This window comes from Macaca mulatta, chromosome 7 (genome assembly GCF_049350105.2).
Source record: "Macaca mulatta isolate MMU2019108-1 chromosome 7, T2T-MMU8v2.0, whole genome shotgun sequence".
Classification (NCBI taxonomy): Eukaryota; Metazoa; Chordata; class Mammalia; order Primates; family Cercopithecidae; genus Macaca; species Macaca mulatta.
The window spans coordinates 138828713-138849152 of record NC_133412.1 but is presented as its reverse complement, the minus strand read 5'-3'; the positions used below and the strand labels follow the sequence as shown (position 1 = coordinate 138849152).

Below are 20440 nucleotides of genomic sequence, written 5' to 3'. Positions count from 1 at the left end.
GGGGGAGAAATTCAGATTCTGCTGGTAATGTACTGACACTGGGTGCTTTCAGGGTACTTAATTTATACCCCTACTTATGGTGGCATTATATGCATTTTTAACAGATTTTTCTTTCATTTTAACCATTAGAAAAAGTAAAACACATAGTATTTTAAAAACTCAAAAATACATATTCAAAATATATATTTGCATGCTAAACAATACAAGTGGAATTAGAAAGTAAGTAAAGCCTTTGAAGAATGATTTCTTATAGAGAAAATAATTCATATCTTAGGAATAAATGGGAGATTCCAGAGTTGCATTTCATACTAGGCAGCAACCAGCTGTCTGGAAAAAAACTGAATATAACTTTTTTGTTACCAGGATGATACCAGGATTCACAGCTGTTACTAAAGAACATTAGAGATATTATTTGTAAAGTTCTGATGCCAAGGGTTTTCCTCTTTATTTTACCCTGTAGAGTCACCATAACTGCCAGCTTGTAGAACTTAAAGTTGTCCCAGGAAAACACTGACCTGGATGAACTTTTATAGCACCGTTAAGACCGGCAAACCTTTTAATATTTTAAGTAAATGACGCCAATTCCAGCCCTTCTGTTCTGGGCATAATGAATTTCCTTTCTCTGTTTTTCACCATATCAAATGAGTGCAGATACTGATTTCATCTGTCATATTTAAGAAAAGCCCCAAAACTGTAAAATTGGGGAAACAGATTCACACTGCCCTGTACTGAATAAGGCACTGACTCCCACAGTATTCTCTCTCCTCCCATCTTAGTGTTTCCAAAGTCACTTTTTTTTTTTTTTTTTAAGACAAGGTCTTGCTCTGTGGCACACATTTTCAGAACATTTTCAGCAGTAGTGTGATTACGGCTTACTCCAATCTCTGTCTCCCAGGCTCAAGTGATCCTCCCACCTCAGCCTCCTGAACAGCTGGGACTACAGGCATGTGCCACCATGCCTGGCTAATTTTTGCTTTTTTTTTTTTTTTTTTTTTTGATATTGATGGGGTTTCAACCATGTTGCCTAGGTTGAGTTTTCTCAAACTTCTGGGCTCAAGTGATCCACCTGCCTCAGCCTCCCAAAGTGTTGTGATTATAGGCATGAGCCACTATGCCTGGCCCCAAAGTAATATTAATAGAAATAAAAATAACACTTTATTTTCATAAATTAAAAGATCCTCCTGAAATCTTGCCTTCCCCACCCCACAAATTACTAAATCACTATTCATATGTAGAAAAAGGTAGATTTATATGCCTTTAGGTCACAGTATATGGGTATGCCTTAGGCCAAGCCTAAGGCCAGTTTTTTATTATGAATCTGGAGTGAAGGTTTGATTTCACTAGAGTTACTCTGCCATCTTCATGGCTATTCTTTGCTTTGCATTCCAGACTATAACCCAGATGTGGATAAAATCATATGGACATCTATTCTATCATCTTTTCCTTCCCACATCCTTCATAATCACCCTTTCTCTGGGGAAACTGGAATTGTTCAGTGTGCTCTACAGAGATGAAGTGGGCAGAACAAATGATTCCACTGAATTTCAATCAAAAGTTACATGAGAAGAAATACGATTTGATATTCTGACTTCACATGTACCTTCTTTAGGTCTAACACTTAGAATGGGGTCAATAACTTCTCTACATATGAAGACTAAGACACAAGGAAAGATGTGGGGTGGGAAATATGAAAATAAAAATAAAAAGAAGCTGGACATGGTGGTACATGCCTGCAGACCCAGCTATTATACTTGGGAGGCTGAGGTAGGAGGATCACTTGAGCCCAGGGTGGTCAAGGCTGCAGTGAGCCACTACACTTCAGCCTGGGTGACAGAGTGAGACCCTATCTCAAAAATAACAACAACAAAAGCCAAAAGAGAGCTGTGATAAGAGGAGAAAGAAGCAAAGGAAGAGGAGCACTGGAGACAGTAATAGAGCACTACCAAGAAACTTTCTCAGCTATTCTAAGTAAACAAACAAACAAACAGAATAGTCTCCATGTGCCCTTAGGATAGCTCTAGAACCTCTGTTCTTTGGTGGGACTATAAAAATTGAACCATATATTGTAAAATTCACAATACGTTGTAAAGATACAGAACCCTAACTACTACATATCACAGTTTGAAGAAAAAATCAGATTCTTACCCAATAACTGGATGTTTGAAGCCAAGCTTCTTGGTGGCTTCTTCTATTTCTTTTTCTAGCCAAGGCTGTGGGCGGATCAAGTATTTGACAAACTGAGACACCCACCACACTGCAGGGTCACCATGCACTCGTATAAGTCGATCTGCGAGGTCTTCTGGTACAGCCAAGGGTAAATATGGAGGACGGGGATGAAGACTGTCTACAATAGGAAGCTCGACCACTTGAACATTTTTGTCCTTCACTTCACCTGACAATATCAAAACATATAATTGTTACTACATGGTATTCCTTATACATCTACCATTCAACAAGAACTTATTCTGAGTGCTTTCATCCTCATAGCAACTCTAAAGAAGTATAATCTTCACTTTACAAAAGAAGTTAAATAACTTGCTCAAAATACCAGAGCAAAAGTGACGGAGGTGAATTTCACATGCAGGTTAGTCTACCGCTCAAGTCTCTGGTCTTTTCTAAAAATTTCTATCATAACATGCTGTCATATCAACACCTCATGGTATCTAGAACTCAAAGTTATCTCATCAAAGAATGACAGTAGACACAGCCAGCTAGCAAAGTTCTGTTTTTTATTATTGTTTTGGAATTAGAAAATAAAGTGTTCTCAAAGCTTCTAGCTTTTCATTACAGCAAATTGCTCTTGCATTACTTTCATGACAGAACACAATGACTCTGGAAACACCTGAAGATTATAATTAAAACCCAATCATCTATATCTTTTAAAGAAAAAAATTAGATAATTCTAAAGTCTTTTTTTTTTTTTTAAATCTATTGGAGGGAGATGAAGCAAGATGGCTGAATAGAAGCCTCAACCAATCGCTGCCCCCACCACAGAACACCAAATTTAACAACTATCTACACAAAAAAGCACCTTCACAAGAACCAAAAATCAGGTGAGTGATCACAGTACCTGGTTTTAACTTCATATTGCTGAAAGAAGCACTGAAGAGAGTAGGAAAGACAGTTTTGGATTGTCTATGCCACCCCTTTCCCACCCCCATGCAGTGGCCATGTGGTGCAAAGAATCTGTGTGCTTGGGGGAGGGAGAGTGCAGTGATTGTGGGACTTTGCACTGGAACTCAGTGTTGCCATGTCACAGCAGAAAGCAACACCAGGCCAACTGGCAAGCAACACCCAGGCCATTAGCAAAGAATTCAGCCAATGCCCATGGAGGGAGAATTTAGATGTACCCTCGCCAGAGGAGAAATGTCCATCCCAGCGGTCAGAGCCTGTGTTTCAACAAGCCTCACCACTATAGGCTAAAGTGTCCTGGGGCCCTAAATAAACTTGAAAAGCAGTCTAGGACACAGGAACTGCAATTTCTAGGCAAGTTTTAGTGCTGGGCTGGGCTCGAAAGCCATTAGACCTACGGGGCATGTAACCTAGTGAGACACCAGCTGAGGTGGCCAAGGCAGTGCTTATGCCACCCTTTCCCTAATCTAAGACAGCACAGTTCACAGCTCCAAAAGAGACTCCTTCCTTCTACTTGAGCAGTGGAGAGGGGAGAGTAGAGGACTTTATCTTGCAACTTGGATACCAGTTCAGCCACAATGGAACAGAGCACCAAGTGGGCTCTTGGGGGCCCCTGATTCCAGGCCTTGGCTCTTGTAGGGCATTCCTGGACGTGCCTGGGCCAGAGGGGAGCCTAACGCCCTGAAGGGCAAGTCCCAGGCCTGGCAGCATTCACCACAAGCTGACTGAAGAGCCCTTGGGCCTTAAGTGAACATGAGCAATAGCCTGGCAATAATCCCTGTGGGCCTGCAGTGGCCACAGGGAGAGACTCTTTTGCCTATGAAAAGAGGAGTGAAAAGTGGGAAGCACTTTGTCTTGTGGTTTGGGTGCCAGCTCAGCTGCAGGAGAACAGAGGACCAGGTAGGGTTCTAAGGTTACCAACTCCAGATGCTGGTTCCCAGATGGCATCTCTGGACTTGCCAGGGGCCCAGGGGAACTCGCTGTCCTAAAGCGATGGATAAAAGCCTAACTGGCTTTGCCACCTGCTCATTGTAGAGCCCTAGAACTTTGGGCCAACACAGGAGGTAGCCAGGTAGTGGTTACACTGGGCCTTGGGTGAGATCCAGTGCTATGCTGGTTTCAGGTCTGACCTAGTGCAGTTCCAGTGATGACAGCCACAAAAGTGCTTGGGTCACCACTCCCCCAGCTACAAGAGGCTTGGTGCACAGAATCAGAGACTCCATTTGTCTGGGACAACGTAAGGGAAGAGAATAAGAGTCTCTGCCTGGTAATCCAGAGAATTCTTCTAGACCTTATCTAAGACCACCAAGGTAGTACCTCTGCAAGTCTGTAAGAACCACAGCATTACTGGGCTTGGGGTGCCCCCAAATGTAGATATGGCTACAATGACCAAAATCGGATCACACCACCCAATTCCCTTCAAATACCTGGAAAGCCTTCCCAAGACAGGTACAAAAAAGGCCAGATTGTGAAGACTACAATAAATACCTTCAATGCCCAGACACCAATGAACATCCACAAGCATCAGGACCATCCAGGAAAACATGACCTTAAGAAACAAACTAAATAAGGGACCAGGGACCAGAAATCCTGAGGAGACAGAGAGGTATGTGACCTTTCAGACAGAGAATTCAAGAGAGCTATTTTGAGGAAATGCAAAGAAGTTCAAGATAACACAAAGAAGGAATTCAGAATCCTATCAGATAAAGTTAACAAAGAGGATGAAACAATTAAAAGGAATCAAGCAGAAATTCTGGAGTTGAAAAATGCAACTGACATACTGAGTCTCTTAATAAAAGTCAACAAGCAGAAGAAAGAATTGGTAAGCTTAAAGACAGCCTATTTGAAAATACACTGTCAACAAAGACAAAAGAAAAAAGAATGAAAAACAATGAAGCATGCCTATAAGATCTAAATAATAGTTTCAAAAGGGCAAATCTAACAGCTATTGGCCTTAAGGAGGCGGCAGAGAGAGATAGGAACAGAACGTTTATTAAAAGGGATAATAACAGAGAACATCCCAATTCTAGATAAAGATATCAATATTCAAGTACAAGAAAGTTATACATCAACCAGAGTTAACCCAAAGAAGACTACCATTCAAGGCATTTAATAACCAAACTTCCAAAGGTCAAGGATGATGAAAGGATCCTAAAAGCAGCAAAATAAATAAATAAATAAATAACATACCATGGAGTGCCAATATGTCTGACGGCAGACTTTTTAGTGGAAACATTACAGGCCAGAAGAGAGTGGTATGACATAAACTACTGAGGGAAAAATTTTACCCTAGAATAGTATATCCAGTGAAAACATCCTTCAAGCTTTAAGAAGAAATAAAGACTTTCCCAGACAAACAAAAAAATGAGACATTTCATCAATATCAGACCTGTTCTACAAGAAATGCTAAAGGGAATACTTCAATTTTAAAGAAAAAAGATGTTATTGGGCAACTAAAAAACGATCTGAAGGTACAAAACTCACTGGTAATACTAAGTACACAAAAAAAACCACATAATATTACAACACTGTAATTGTGATATGTAACCTATTGATATCTTAAGTAAAAGACTAAAAGATGAACCAATCAAAAATAACTACAGCAACTTTTCAAGACATACTTGGTACCGTAAGATATAAATAGAAATAACAGAAAGGTAAAAAGTTGGGGGGACAAAGTACAGAGTATTTATTAGACTTCTTTTCAATTGCATGTTTGTTTACCAATCAGTGCCAAATTGTCATCAGTTTAAAATAACGAGCTATAAGTTATTTGCAAGCCTCATAACCTTAAATAAAAAAACATACAATGAATACACAAAAAATAAAAAGCAAGAAATTAAAACATACCACCAGAGAAAATCACCTTCACTAAAAGGAAAATAGAAAGGAAGGAAAGAAGGAAGAGAAGACCACAAAACAACCGGAAAACAAGTAACAAAATGGCAGGAGTAAGACCTTACTTATTAATAATAACACTGAATGTAAACAAGCTGAATTCTCTAATCAAAAGACATAGAGTGGCTGAATAGATAAGAAACACAAAATTCAATGACCTGTTACCTACAAGAAACATACTTCACCTATAAAGACACGTGGACTAAAAATAAAGGGATGGAAAAAGATATTTCACGCCAATGAAAACCAAAAAAGAGCAGGAGTGGCTATACCTATAACAGACAAAATAGATTTCAAGAAAAAAACTACAAAAAGGGACAAAGAAGGTCATTATATAATGATAAAGGCATCAATTCATCAAGAGGATATAATAATTGTAAATATATATGTACTCAACATTGGAGCACTCAGATACATAAAGCAAATATTATTACAGCTAATGAGAGAGGTAGACCCCAATACAGTAATAGCTGGAGATTTCAACATCCCACTTTCAGAACTGGACAGACAGAAAATCCACAAAGAAACATCAGACTTAATCTGTACCACAAACCAAATGGACCTAATAAATACTTATAGAACATTTCATCCAATGGCTGCAGAATACACATTCTTCTCCTCGGCACATAGATAGTATGACAAGGACAGACCATAAATTAGGTCACAAAACAAGTCTTAAAACATTCACAAAATTGAAATACTATCAAGTTTTTTTTTTTGTTGTTTTTGTTTTTTGAGACAGGGTCTCACTCTTGCCCAGGCTGGAGTACAGTGGTGTGACCTCAGCTCACTGCAGCCTCTGCCTCCCAGGCTCAAGTGATCCTCCCACCTCAGCCTCTTGAGTAGTCAGGACCACAGATATGTGCCACTGCACCCAGCCTCAAGTATCTTCTCAGATCACAATGAAATAAAACAAGAAATCAATAACAAGAGAAATGTTGGAAACTATACAAACACATGGAAATTAAACAATATGCTCCTTAAATACCAGTGGATCAATGAAGAAATTAAGAAGGAAATTTTAAAAATTTCTTGAAACAAATGATCATGGAAACACAACATATCAAGACCTATGGGATACAGTGAAAGCAGTACTGACAGAGAATTTTATAGCGGTAAGTGTCTACATCAAAAAAGCAGAAAAACTTCAAATAAATGACCTAATGATGCATCTTAACCAGAAAACTATAGCAAATCAAACCCAAAATTAGTAAAAGAGAAGAATAAAGATCAGAGTAGAAATAAATGAAATTGAAACAATCATTAATGACCAAATGGGATTTATCCCAGAGATGCAAGGATGGTTGGGCATATGCAAATCAATCAATGAGACACATCATATCAACAGAATGAAGAACAAAAGCCATGTGATCATTTCAATTGATGCAGAAAAAGCATTTGACAAAATTCAACATCCCTTCATGATAAAAACCCTTAAAAAACTGAGTATAAAAGCAACGTATCTCAACATAATAAAAGCCATATACATAGATCCACAGCTAATATCACACTGAGTGGGGAAAAGCTGAAAACCATTTCTCTAAGATCTGGAACACAACAAAGATGCTCTCTGTCACCACTGTTATTCAACATAGCACTGGACATTCTAGCTACAGCAATCAGACAAGAGAAAGAAATAAAGGGTGTCCAAAATGAAAAGAAAGAAATCAAATTCTCATTGTTTGCACATGATATGACACTACATTTGGAAAAACCTAAAGACTCTACCAAAAAAAATTTAGAACTGAAAAATTTAGTAAAGTTGCAGGATACAAAATCAACATATAAAAACCAGTAGCATTTCTATATGTCAACAGTCAACAACCTGAAAAAGAAATCCAAAACATAATCCAATTTGTAATAGTTACAAATAAAGTTAAATACCTAGGAATTAACTTAACCAAAGATGTGAAAGATCTCTACAATGAAAACTATAAAACACTGATGAAAGAAATTGGAGAGGACACCAAAAAATGGAAAGGTATTCCACGTTCACAGACTGGAAGAATCAATATTTTTAAAATGCCCATACTATCCAAAGCAATCTACAGATTCAATGCAATCCCTATGAAAATACCAATGACTTTTTCACAGAAATAGAAAAAAAATCCTAAAACTTAAATGGGGATGTGGTGGCTTACACCTATAATCCTAACACTTTGGAAGACCAAACCAGGAGGATGGCTTGAGGCCAAGGGTTTGAGACCAACCTTGCAAAGATAATGAGACTCTGTGGCTACTAAATAAATAAATAAATAAATAAATAAATAAATAACACTTACATGGAACCACAAAAGACACAGGATAACCAAAGCTGTCCTAAGCAGAAAGCACAAAACCACAGGAATCACATTACCTGACTTCAAATTATACTATGGAGCTATAGTAACCAAAACAGCATGGCACTAGCATAGAAACAGACACATAGACCGATGGAATGAAATTGAGAACCCAGAAACAAATCTGTACATTGACACTGACATTGATGACTCATTTTCAACAAAGGTGCCAAGAACATATATTGGGGAAAGGAAACTCTCTTCAATAAATGATGCTGGGAAAACTGGATATCCATATGCTCAGGAATGAAACTAGGCCCCTATCTCTCACCATATACACAAATCAAATCAAAATGGATTAAAGACTTAAATCTAAGACCTCAAATTATGAAACCACTAAAATAAAACATTGGGGAAGCTCTCCAGGATATTGGAGTGGGTAAAGATTTCTTGAATAATACTCCATAAACACAGGCAACAAAGCAAAAATGGACAAATGGGACCAACTCAAGTCTGCACAGCAAAGAAAACAATCAACAAAATGAAGAGACAACCCACAGAATGGGAGAAAATATTTGCAAACTACCCACGTGACAGGGGATGAATAACGAGAATATAAAAGAAGCTCAAACAACTCTACAGGAAAAAATTAATACTCCAATCAAAAATGGGCAAAAGATCTGAATAGACATTTCTCAAAATAAGACATACAAATGGCAAACAGGTATATGAAGAGGTGCTCAGCATCAATGATCATCAGAGAAATGCAAATTTTAAAAACTACAACGAAGTATCATTTAGCCCCAGAAAAAATGGCAAAATTCAGGCAATAACAAATGCTGGCAAGTATGTACAGAAAAGGGAACCCTCATACACTGTTGGTGGGAATGTAAATTAGTACAACCATTATGGAGAACAGTTTGGACATTCCTCAAAAAGCTAAAAATTGAGCTACCATATGATCCAGCAATCCCACTGCTGGGTATATATCCAAAAGAAAGGAAATGGGTATATCAAAGAGATACCTGAACTCCCATGTTTACTGCAGCACTGTTCACAATAGCCAAGATTTGAAAGCAACCTAAGTGTCCAGATGAATAAACAAAGAAAATAAGGTAAATATACACAATGGAGTACTATTCAGTCATAAAAAAGAATGAGATCCTGTCATTTGCAACAACATGGATGAAACTGTAGGTCACTGTGTTAAATGAAAAAAGCCAGGCACAGAAAGATAAACTTGACATGCTCTCACTTACTTGTGGGAGCTAAAAATTAAAACAATTGAAATCATGGAGATAAGTGTAGAATGACAGTGACCTGAGACTGGAAAAGGTAGTGGGAGGTGGGGGGTAAGGTGGGATGGTTAATGGGTACAAAAAGTTGAAAAAATAAGACCTAGCATTTCACAGCACAGCAGGGTGACTAGAGTCAATGACAATTTAACTATACATTTTAAAACAAGTAAAAGTATATAATTGGATTGCTTGTAACATAAAGGATAAATGCTTGAGGTGATGGATACCCCATTTATCCTGATGTGATTATTATGCATTATATGCCTGAATCAAAATATTTCATGTACCCCATATATATACCTACTATGTACCCACAAAATTTTTTCAAAAATTAAAAAAAAAAAAAACCACCTATATTTTCACCAGGCACAGTGGCTCATGCCTGTAATCCCAGCACTTTGGGAGGCCGAGGCAGGAGGATCACCTGAGGTCAGAAGTTTGAGACCAGCCTGACCAACGTGGAGAAACTCCGCCTCTACTAAAAATACAAAAATCAGCCGGGCGTGGTGGCACATGCCTGTAATCCCAGTTACTCGGGAGACTGAGGCAGGAGAATTGCTTGAACCCGGGAGGCAGAGGTTGCAGTGAGCCGAGATCATGCCATTGCACTCCAGACTGGGCAGTAAGAGCGAAACTCCGTCTCAAAAACAAAACCACCAACACCACCAGCACCACCACAACAAAAAAACTGTATTTGCAAATATGATAATACAATGTGTATTGCTTTTTACCTTGAACTCTAAAGTTCAAACAGAGCCTAGATGCTAATTTTTGCAGATTATGGTTACTTTCAGAATTAAATTTCCATAAATTAATGTTACTGATGTTCTATCACCTTTATAATCCAGTAAGTATAACCCAAAATGTGATAGCCAGCATCCCTATAGTTTATTTTACATATTAAAGACCACATAGTAGTAACTACAAGACCCTAAGATACCAGAAATATTTTGCTATCATAAAATGTACTACTGAGTTAAATTTTTGATAACAAAAAATATTAACCTGAACATACAAAATAACTCCAGTTTAGATGTCTGACTATAATGAATTAGAATAAAAATCACTGTACCATTAAAGAAATAACGTACTTTTAAAGAATAAACCTAGAATATGTTTGAAATGTATTCACCAGAACAAAACACAGTCTTCAAATTCTGTTTTCCTGTATCTATGCAAAATGTTTAAAATAAAAGAAATGATCTGGGAATAAAATATAGTCAATCAAGCCAACTACATGGTTATTAGAAAGTCAGTTTGGCTAATAATCTCTACTTAATATTCTCTCCCTCTGATATGTAAAACTTATTTTAGGATTCTTAGAACAAAACCTTTGAAACATGACATTTGTTGCCTGAATAAATAGTAGTAAAAAAAATTCACCATCAGTACTGCAGTTCATCTAGGGTGTCAGTTGAGAGTTGGGCACCTTTATCAGACAAGAAACTATAATTAAGAGTATAAGAGTAAATAATTAGCTGCATTTTAAATTAAGCTATAATGGTCTCCCCTAAGGTAAGGAAAACTGGGGTGCTTTCCTTCAGGTGAAGATGATCAGAAATATAGTACATGCATGTAAGAAAAAGAAGAATGAAAGAGCAAGAATTTTGTTATAAAAAAGAGAGAAAGGAAGGAAAACCCTAGTCTCTTATATATGACCATAAATTCAGCTTCCTATAAGCAAAAGCAAAATTAGTAGGGCTGCCTTCCTTTTCCAACTTCTTCCTAACAAGGTTATTCTAAATGTTCAGTGTAACTAGCTCCAAATTTTACTTATATGAAAGTGTTATCCTCTGATTAACCCAAGGCCTCAGCTTCCTTACAGATTGCTCCATTAACAGCTTTCAGAAAGAAATAAAAACTGCCCACATATTCAAGACAGAGAACTCAGTTATTTTTTTATTCTTTATTCAATCATTTATTTATTCACTTGTTTAAATATTTAGTGAACATTACTGTTACAGTTTGGACATTTGCCCCCTCTTAATCTCATGTAGAAATTAGATTCCCAGTGTTGGAGGTAGGGCGTGGGGCCTGGTCCTGGTGGGAGGTGTTTGGGTTATAGGGGCAGATCCCTCAAGAATGACTTGGTGCTGTTCTAGAGGTAATGAGTGAGTTCTTGCTCTATTAGTTCTCAGCAGAACTGATTGTTAAAAAGAGCCCAGCATCTTCCTCACCCTTCTCTCTCTTCCCTCCTCTCTTGCCATGCAATGCCTGTCCCCGCCCCCTTCACCGTCTGCCATGAGTGGAAGCTTTCAGAAGCCGTCACCAGAGGCAGATGCTGGCATCATGCTTCTTACACAGCCTGCAGAGCCATGAACCAAATAAATCTTTTTTTGTTAAAAATTACTCAGCCTTTAGTATTACTTTATAGCAATGCAAAACGAGCTAAAACAACTATTATGTGCTGAACACTGTGCTAGGAAGCGTATACAGCAATTCTTCACCTATAAGTAATAACTACTCAAGATTTCCAGTTCAAAACTCTCATCCAGACTAGACTGCATTCAACGAAAGAAAAATAGATGGATTAAAAAAGATAACATCACCAACAAATATGTTATAAAAAAGATGCACTCTACTGTCTAGTAAACTACTAAGAAAAAGATATTTACACTTACAGAAGAAAACTGGCATGAATAAAAGCTTAACTTCCTCAATAACAACGTATTTCAAAATGAAAGAAAATAACATAGTACATGCTATGTCAGAAAGCTCTTCTTTTACTTGGTTTTCATATAACATTTTATATTCTATTCAAATATACATGCAAAAGAATTTTAATCTAAAAGAAATCTTAGAAATAATCTTGTTCAGTATTTTCTAAATTTTAGTCATTTGTGTACCATCTTTATGATTTTTATATCCATGTACCATATGTATTATTTAACATTTTAAAAGCCAATTCATTTTTTAAAACTTAAATGGCATCCTTTATAGATGTTAACCATAAATATAAATTCACTGAAAACAAAACCATGTTATGAAATTCTATATGAATACCATTGCTTATGGAAAACTCTAAGCCCAAACTGGACTTCTGTTAAAAAGGGAGATTATTATTGAGGTTTTAAAGGGTAATAATTGCTTTTCCTCTTACACTTCCTAAGAGTTTGAAACCAACTGAAAAACAGAGAGAGAAATAAAATGACAATCAAAATATCAGCTTGATAACCAATATCAATGAATTGCAGAAACTGGATTTATGGCTTCGTGGACTTTCTAATAGTTACCGTCCTGTTCTAAGCATAGTTTGTCAACCAAAGCCTATTACATGGTGGAAGAGAAGTGCCTTGAGTATGGGCCATACCATGAGAAAAGTCGGAAAGGGGTATTCCTCACATGTTTGGTTCCTCCTCCCAAACTTGCCAGTTGGATAACACATTGATTTCATTCCAAGTTCAAGGGAAACGAGGTCAACAGAAAGAGCAAAAAAGCACTTCTGTACTTTTTCCTTCTAAGGAATGGAATTAATTTCACTTCTGTAAAACTTTTTTTTTTCTTACTTTCATTGTTCTGTTTGACTCTTACGTGGAAACTCTTGAGGAGTATAAAGTTCACGGTACCTGTTCACCCTCACCCCTGCCCTACCCCCACAACCAAACAATTATCCAGTGTTAGAGAACTATTCAAGATATCTTAATACCAAACTGAGACTTTCTTTTTGACGTAATCAGAAAGATTGAAAAAGGAATAACTTTCTCACTATGTGATTCAATGTTTATTTTAATGTTTTATCAAGGCACTGCCTAAAGTAATCTCATATCCCACCTAAAATCATCTCTAGTAATCTTTCAGAGTTTGGGAAACAAAGATTTATTCAAACTTCCATTTTACAGAGGAAATAGACTGAGAGAGATTAAAATAAATTATCAAAGGTAATATTGTTAATAAAATGGCCAAGATCAGACCCTAGTGTTTACTCATTACTTACACTACATCCTACTTTATGAAACCTACATATTTGTTTTAATTTATTTTGAATTGAAAATTAATAATTGTGTATGTATTTTTATGGGGTTCAATGTGGTGTTCTGATATTTGTATATGCATTGTAGAAAGATTACATCAAGCTAATTAACATATCCATTATTTCACCAACTTTTTCTTCTTTTGTAATCAGAACATTAAAAATAAATTCTTTTAGCAATTTTGAAATATACATTAACTGTGGTAACCATGCAGTACCACAGACCACTAAAACTTATTCCTACAGTTTAACTGAAACTGTATACCCTTTCATCAGTATCTCCCCTTTCCCCATCCCCTCCCACACAATCCCTCCACCCCAGCAGACACTGGTTATCACCTTTCTACTCTGTTTCTATGAGATCAACATTTTTAGATATCACATGTAATTGAGATTATACAGTATTTGTCTTCCTGTGACTGGCTTATTTAACTATCAGAACTGCTGAACAAATTCAGTAAAGTTGCCGGTTATAAAATCAATGTACAAAAATCAATAGTGTTTCCCTACACTAACCACAAACTATCCCAAAAAGAAATTAAGGAAACAATCCCATTTACAATAGCATCAAAAAATGAAACAGGAGGAAATTTAACCGAGGAGGTGAAAATCCATACACTGAAAACTTATAAAATATTGACAAAAGATATTAAAAAGACAAATAAGTAAAAAAAGATGTACCATGTTCATGGATTGGAGGAACTAATATTATTAAAATGTCCACACTATCTGTATTAGTCCATTTTCACACTGCTATCAAGAACTGCCAAAGACTGGGTAATTTATAAAGGAAAAAGGTTTAATTGACTCACAGTTCAGCATGGCTGGGGAGGCATCAGGAAACCTATAATCCTGGAAGAAGGTGAAGGGAAAGCAAGGCACCTTCTACACAAGGTGGCAGTAAAGAGAAGTGCCAAGTGAAGAGGGAAGAGCCCCTGATAAAACCATCATATCTTGTGATAACCCACTATCTTTAGAACAGCATGGGGGAAACCACCCTCATGATTCAACTACATCCACCAGGCCTCTTGACATGTGGGGATTATGGGAATTACAATTCAAGATGAGATTTGGGTAAGGATGCAAAGTCTAACCATATCACTATCCAAAGCAATCTACAGATTCAATACAATCTCTATCAAAATTCCAATGTCATTTTTCACAGAAATAGAAAAAACAATCCTAACATATGTATGAATTCACTAAAAAACCCAAATAGCCAAAGCAATCTTGAACAAAAAGAGCAAAGTTGGAGGCACCAGACTCATTTGATTTGAAAATATAAAGCTACTATAATCAAAACAGCATGATACTGGCATAAAAACAGACATATCTACCAATGGAACAGAACTGAAAGCCCAGAAATAAACCCAAGAATTTACGGTCAATTGATTTTTGACAAAGGTGCCAACACACAAATGCAAAAAGTCTCATCTCTTCAATAAATAGTATTGGGAAAACTGAATATGCAGAGGAATGAATCTTATGTGGTAATCTTATACCACATACAAAAATCAACTCAAAATTTTTATAAGACTTTAAGATCTGAAACTATACAACTATAAGAAGAAAAGAGGGGAAAAGCTTCATGACAGTGGTCTGGGCAACAATTTCTTGGAAAGAACTCCAAAAGCACAGGCAGCAAAAACAAATATAGACAATTGGAATTGCATCAAAATAAAAGGTTCTGTACAGCAAAGAAAACAAGAGTGAAGAGATAATCCATGAATTGGAAAAAAATATTTGCAAGCCATACATCCAACAAAGGGCTAATACCTATAATAATAAGGAACTCAAACAACAACAGCAAGAAAGCAAATAACCCAATTAAAAAATGGGCAAAGGATCTGAATAGATATTTCTCAAAAGAAGAGAACAATGGTTCAACATATATATGAAAAAAATGCTCTTTAATCACGAAAGAAATGCAAATTAAAACTGCAATGAGGTATCACCTCACACCTGTTAGAATGGCTATTACCAAAAAGACAGTAACAAGTGGTGGCGAGGATGTGGAGGAAAGGGAACCTTTGTACACTATTGGTGGGAATGTAAATTAGTTCAGCCATTTTGGAATCTATATTTAAAAAAAAAAATTTAAGTATGGCCAGTTTAATCAAGAGAGCCCTGTCATTCCATCAAGACTTTAAGGCTCTAAAAGAATACACTGTACCAACCCTCCAGCAAGAAAATGTTTTATATGTAAAAATCATACATAAGTTAACACTATACATTTATAAAGAATCAGTACAAACTAACCCAGTTCAACATCAATTAACATGGTTATTACTGATTATTTCAGGAACCCATTTTCAAGTCTATCTCCATGCCATGGTCTGAATGTTTATTTTCCTCTCAAATTCATATGTTGAAATCCCTACTTCTCAAGGTGATGGTATTAGGAGGTCTCTGAGAGGTGATTAAGTCATAAGAGCAGGCAAAACCTTCATGAATGGGATTAATAACCTTTTAAAGGAGACCCTAGAGAACTTGTTTGCCCCTTCTACCATGTGAGGATACAGCAAAAAGTTATCACCCATGGGGAAGCAGGCCCTCATCAGACACTGAATCTGTTGGTGCCAACATTCTTTAGAACTGCAAGAAATAAACTGTTGTTGTTTATAGGCCACCCAGTTTATAGTGTTTTGTTATAGCAGCCCAAACGGACTATGACATTCCTCTGGTTAATAATCCTGTTTTATAAGGTCATTCATTCTCTTTGCTAAGGATAGGTAACACTCTTATCTGCCCTCAGCAAAGGGGAGATCGCTGAAACCCATAGTCTTGCTGCAGGCTGGAGCAGAGAGGCACATCAAGCAAAATATACTAAGGCAAATGCCTATGCATGCAGTCTTTGACTGTAGCATGTAGTGGCTGAGAGTATGGGCTTTGGAATAAAAAACTGGCGTCCAAATCCTCTATCACTTACCAGTTGTGTGACCTTGAAGAAGTTATATTTAACTTCATCCCAGTTTCTTCATCTGGAAAATGGCATTAATATTAGCACCATACTCATCTATAAAATGAGACTGATAATAGTATCTTACTTATCAAGTTATTTTAAGGATGAAATAAAATGTTACATGTAGAAAGCTTAGCACAATGGCTGACACAAAGTAATTCTCAAAAAATGTTAGTTCTTTATTTTGGGGTCGATTCTGCTGAAGAATTCTCAAGAGGCCAGCTACAGTTTGATCTAGGAAGAGACTGTTCGCCAAAATATCATATTATCTGAAAAAATATCTGAAAAGACCCCATTTCAGTGAGCACTTTATGCCCAAAGTATATCTAATTCATGCTGCTTACCACAGACAATAAAACAATGAGCAGCCTTTTCAAAATATTCAACAAATGACTACAATGAAGAGTAGAGACTCCTAGCTACTGTAAAGTTCTGACATTCTGTCATCACTACCTTGATTTGACCAAAACTCTGTTCTGTACTGAAACACAGAATAGCAGCTACTTGTCTAAAACAGCAACACTTTCTGCCCATATTATAGCAAGCGATTTGTATGTTTAATTTATATCTACAAAGACTATCTGGAATTCTAGGATACACATTTTCTTTAACAGTGTATGGTCAAGTATGACTCTGATTAGGTTCTTAGAGAACTATCTAAGACTTTTTAAAAGAGGAGGCAAGAGTAAAAGGAGTTCAAGTCTGAAAGCTAACTAGCTATAGTGAGACTTTCAGAGGGATGGGGGAGCTTTTTAAATTTAACTTGGACACAAAAGACAGCCATTTAAAATGAACACAGAAATGTGTAAGGTCTATTCTTTGGGATTTCAACAATGATAACATAAATATTTATATCCTCATTTAATGACAGAGATCTTTTTTCCCTTAAAATAGGGAGGATATATTATACTATTAAAAAGTGAACATCTAGGCTACTTTCCTTTTGTTTTTCAGCCACTGTGGCCTCTAGAGATCTCTTCTTGAACTTGAATGAGCAACTATGGCCTGTCATATGAATTCTATCACTGCTACTTAGGCGACAACTCGAAAGACTATTATCACTGTCAACTTGAAGCCTTCAACCAATTGAATAAAAAAATTCTAAACTGAATCATATGAAACATAGTGCAGTGTTAGCAACATTCTTAAGAATTGGCTTATCATACTCTGGGAATGACTGGGCAGCATTCTTATGAGGTACCTGCTGCTTTTACTAGCAACAGACATGCCTTGCAAAGGCAACTAAACTCATGGTTAATTGATCTCAATGATATTCTGACAGACTTAACTCTGGGTTGGGAGTTAAAAGAATGGCTAATGGAAAACAGGTAATATCTTAGTGAGTTAAGAAGTTCAGGATAAGGCAGGCAGGACAGTATCAAAAGAAAAAAGACAAAAGAGGTTTGTTTGCTTCATGCTACTAAACAGAAGGCTCCCTGAAGCCACTCTTAATGTTTCTAAAACAAAGTTAGCCATTTAACTTATACATATATAAAAGTTGCTTTGTCAAGAGATTGCAGACTACAGACAGCTTGCTGATAAAGGGGATACTGCCAACAGTCTCTTTGATGATTCATAAGGCCCTGTAAGTCCATGGCCAGATGTTTGAGGGAGTTTTTTTGTTTGTTCTATTTTTTTTTTAGTTAGTACATTCTCCTAACTTAGAACCTCCTTTCGGCTCAAAGGATCCCAAAGATACTAGAACAGCTTCTCTTCAGTAGCAAGAAACAAGAATATAGGAACAGAAAGCAGTAGGAAGACAAGGCTTAATTTCATCAAATTTACCCAAGAGCTAAACTCCAGCCTCACTTTCCTCCATTGCCCTATTAAAAAAAAAAAAATCACAATTCCACTCTTATGTTACTCTTATTCCTTCACTACATGTCATGCCCCTTGAAAGAAATAGCCAGTGGGGAGGATCTCAAGGCCCTTTATTCCTTGAGAATCCCTGAAAGAGACAACTAGAATAAGCAGGTATGCCATCAGGATCTCGCAGGATGAAGCTGTCAGTTAGTACACTGGATTCCTTTTTCTCTGGATGAATTTTACAGCTGCCTCTGTAATTAGCATACTTGAGGAGTTACGAATGAGATGTTTCACAATGGATTTAAGGCTATTTGTATTTTTTCTGCTAAATTATCATCCAATTACATTAAATCAGGGAGACCTATTGGGTTTCTTCATTATAGGGTAAAGGTCAATCCTAATACCCTAAGATACAAGAATTATTAACTAGAAATTTTGGCCACACCATAAGAGAAGGAAATGAAAATGCAGAGTCATGTTAAAGGAAGCAAAAACAAAACACTTAAGACTTCTGTGGAACATGAGGAAAGAGGGCAGTTAGTGTAACACTGTATAGCTTAATTTAGTATTGTATAGCTAAAGTGCTGTACAAATTGCTGATAGAAGAGACATACATCTTAGCCTACTAAAACAGGAACTGGAGCAGCAAATCTCCCTAGTATCATAAATTCCACCAATCTAAAAGGTACCAGTAGCTCCAATGGTCACCCTACCATCACACTCCCATCTTTTAACTCTTGTGCTGCCATCTCAGACTGCAGAATGTATCTTTTCCCCAGCTGCCCCTGCTTCCATTGTGGAAGAAAGAAGATGGGGTGTGCAGTACGGTCTTATGTGCCAAACTACAGCTGCTACTGTCACTGCTGCTGATGATCTGACATAGGTCACTTCACTCTCCCTTCCTTTTGGGCTGCGTAAAATCTCTAGAAAGAGAGCTAATTAATACTTTACAATCTATAGCTTCTGGTGGCATAGCTGAAACAAATAGTGTAAAGGTATTACTCAAAAAAATGGCTATATTTTACCCTTTTGGGTTTAACTGGGAAGAGGAGGGGATATCCATAAATGAAGATAAAGAACTATGAGGCAAAAGGCATGAAACCTTAACTAACAGTGCATGCAAATGAGAAGAGGGAAGAAGATATATGTAGCAAACCGGGCAAGGAGGAGATGTCTGATATGGTGGGAAGGAGTCTTTGGCTTGTTACTGCTTTAAAAGACAATGCTTTGTACAGATTTGATACTTGATATTATATTTCTCATATAATTTCTCATTTGAGCTTAAAACAAAGACAGTATCACCATAACTTTCTTTAGAACTTGTACTAGAATTTACAAAGGAAGACTTCTGCCACTTCCTTGTCTAGAAGGTTACTTAAAATTTTCTACCCTAAGCTGGGTGCGGTGGCTCACGCCTGTAATCACAGCACTTTGGGAGGCCAAGGCGGGCAGATCATGAGGTCAAGAGATCGAGACCATCCTGGCCAGCATGGTGAAATCCCGTTTCTACTAAAAATACAAAAATTAGCTGGGTGTGGTGGTGTGCGCCTGTAGTGCCAGCTACTTGGGAGGCTGAGGCAGCAGAATCACTTGAACCCAGGAGGCGAAGGTTGCAGTGAGCCAAGATCGTGCCACTGCACTTTAGCCTGGCGACAGACTGAGACTCTGTTTAAAAAAAAAAAAAAAAAAAAAAAATCTACCCTATGTAACATGCGTCTCAACCTGTAGACAGTTATTTACCAATAGGGCCACAACATCTTACCTGATAGCTCCAAATCATTTTACCATACTCCTATATTCATCTGATGTCATAAAGATTCTGGCAGGGATGAAGGGCCAGACTCTTTTTTTTTTCCATATACTACTTCACCTTTTCTTAATGAGCCATGCTATAAGATGCTTCTAACACAGCCACTGCATTTATATCTCCTTGTCCCAGCTCTCTATTAGTAACTGGAATTAAGAGCTAACAGTTATTGAGAACCAACTGTATGCGAGGTACTACATACACTAAATGTTTCCAATGCACTATCTCAATTAATCCACAAAGTTGTGATGAGGTACTTTCTTGTTCCCTTTTTTTTCTTTGAGATGG

General features: G+C 37.1%; 1 protein-coding gene and 1 long non-coding RNA gene across 52 annotated transcripts in view; one reads left to right on the top strand and one right to left on the bottom strand.

Moving 5' to 3' along the window:
- FUT8 (fucosyltransferase 8) overlaps positions 1-20440 on the bottom strand; it is a 472318-nt gene that overhangs the window by 17946 nt on the left and 433932 nt on the right. For all 51 annotated transcript variants that reach the window (XM_077938183.1, XM_077938188.1, NM_001266744.2 and 48 more), the window contains 1 exon segment: positions 2146-2392. In XM_077938183.1, coding sequence (XP_077794309.1) covers positions 2146-2392 — 247 coding nt within the window.
- The window catches only part of LOC144330310 (uncharacterized), a 29663-nt gene that overhangs the window by 4281 nt on the left and 4942 nt on the right, over positions 1-20440 (top strand). Inside the window, exon 2 of the long non-coding RNA XR_013396361.1 lies at positions 2938-3053. This is a non-coding gene — a long non-coding RNA (uncharacterized LOC144330310). The remainder of the gene's footprint in view (positions 1-2937; positions 3054-20440) is intronic.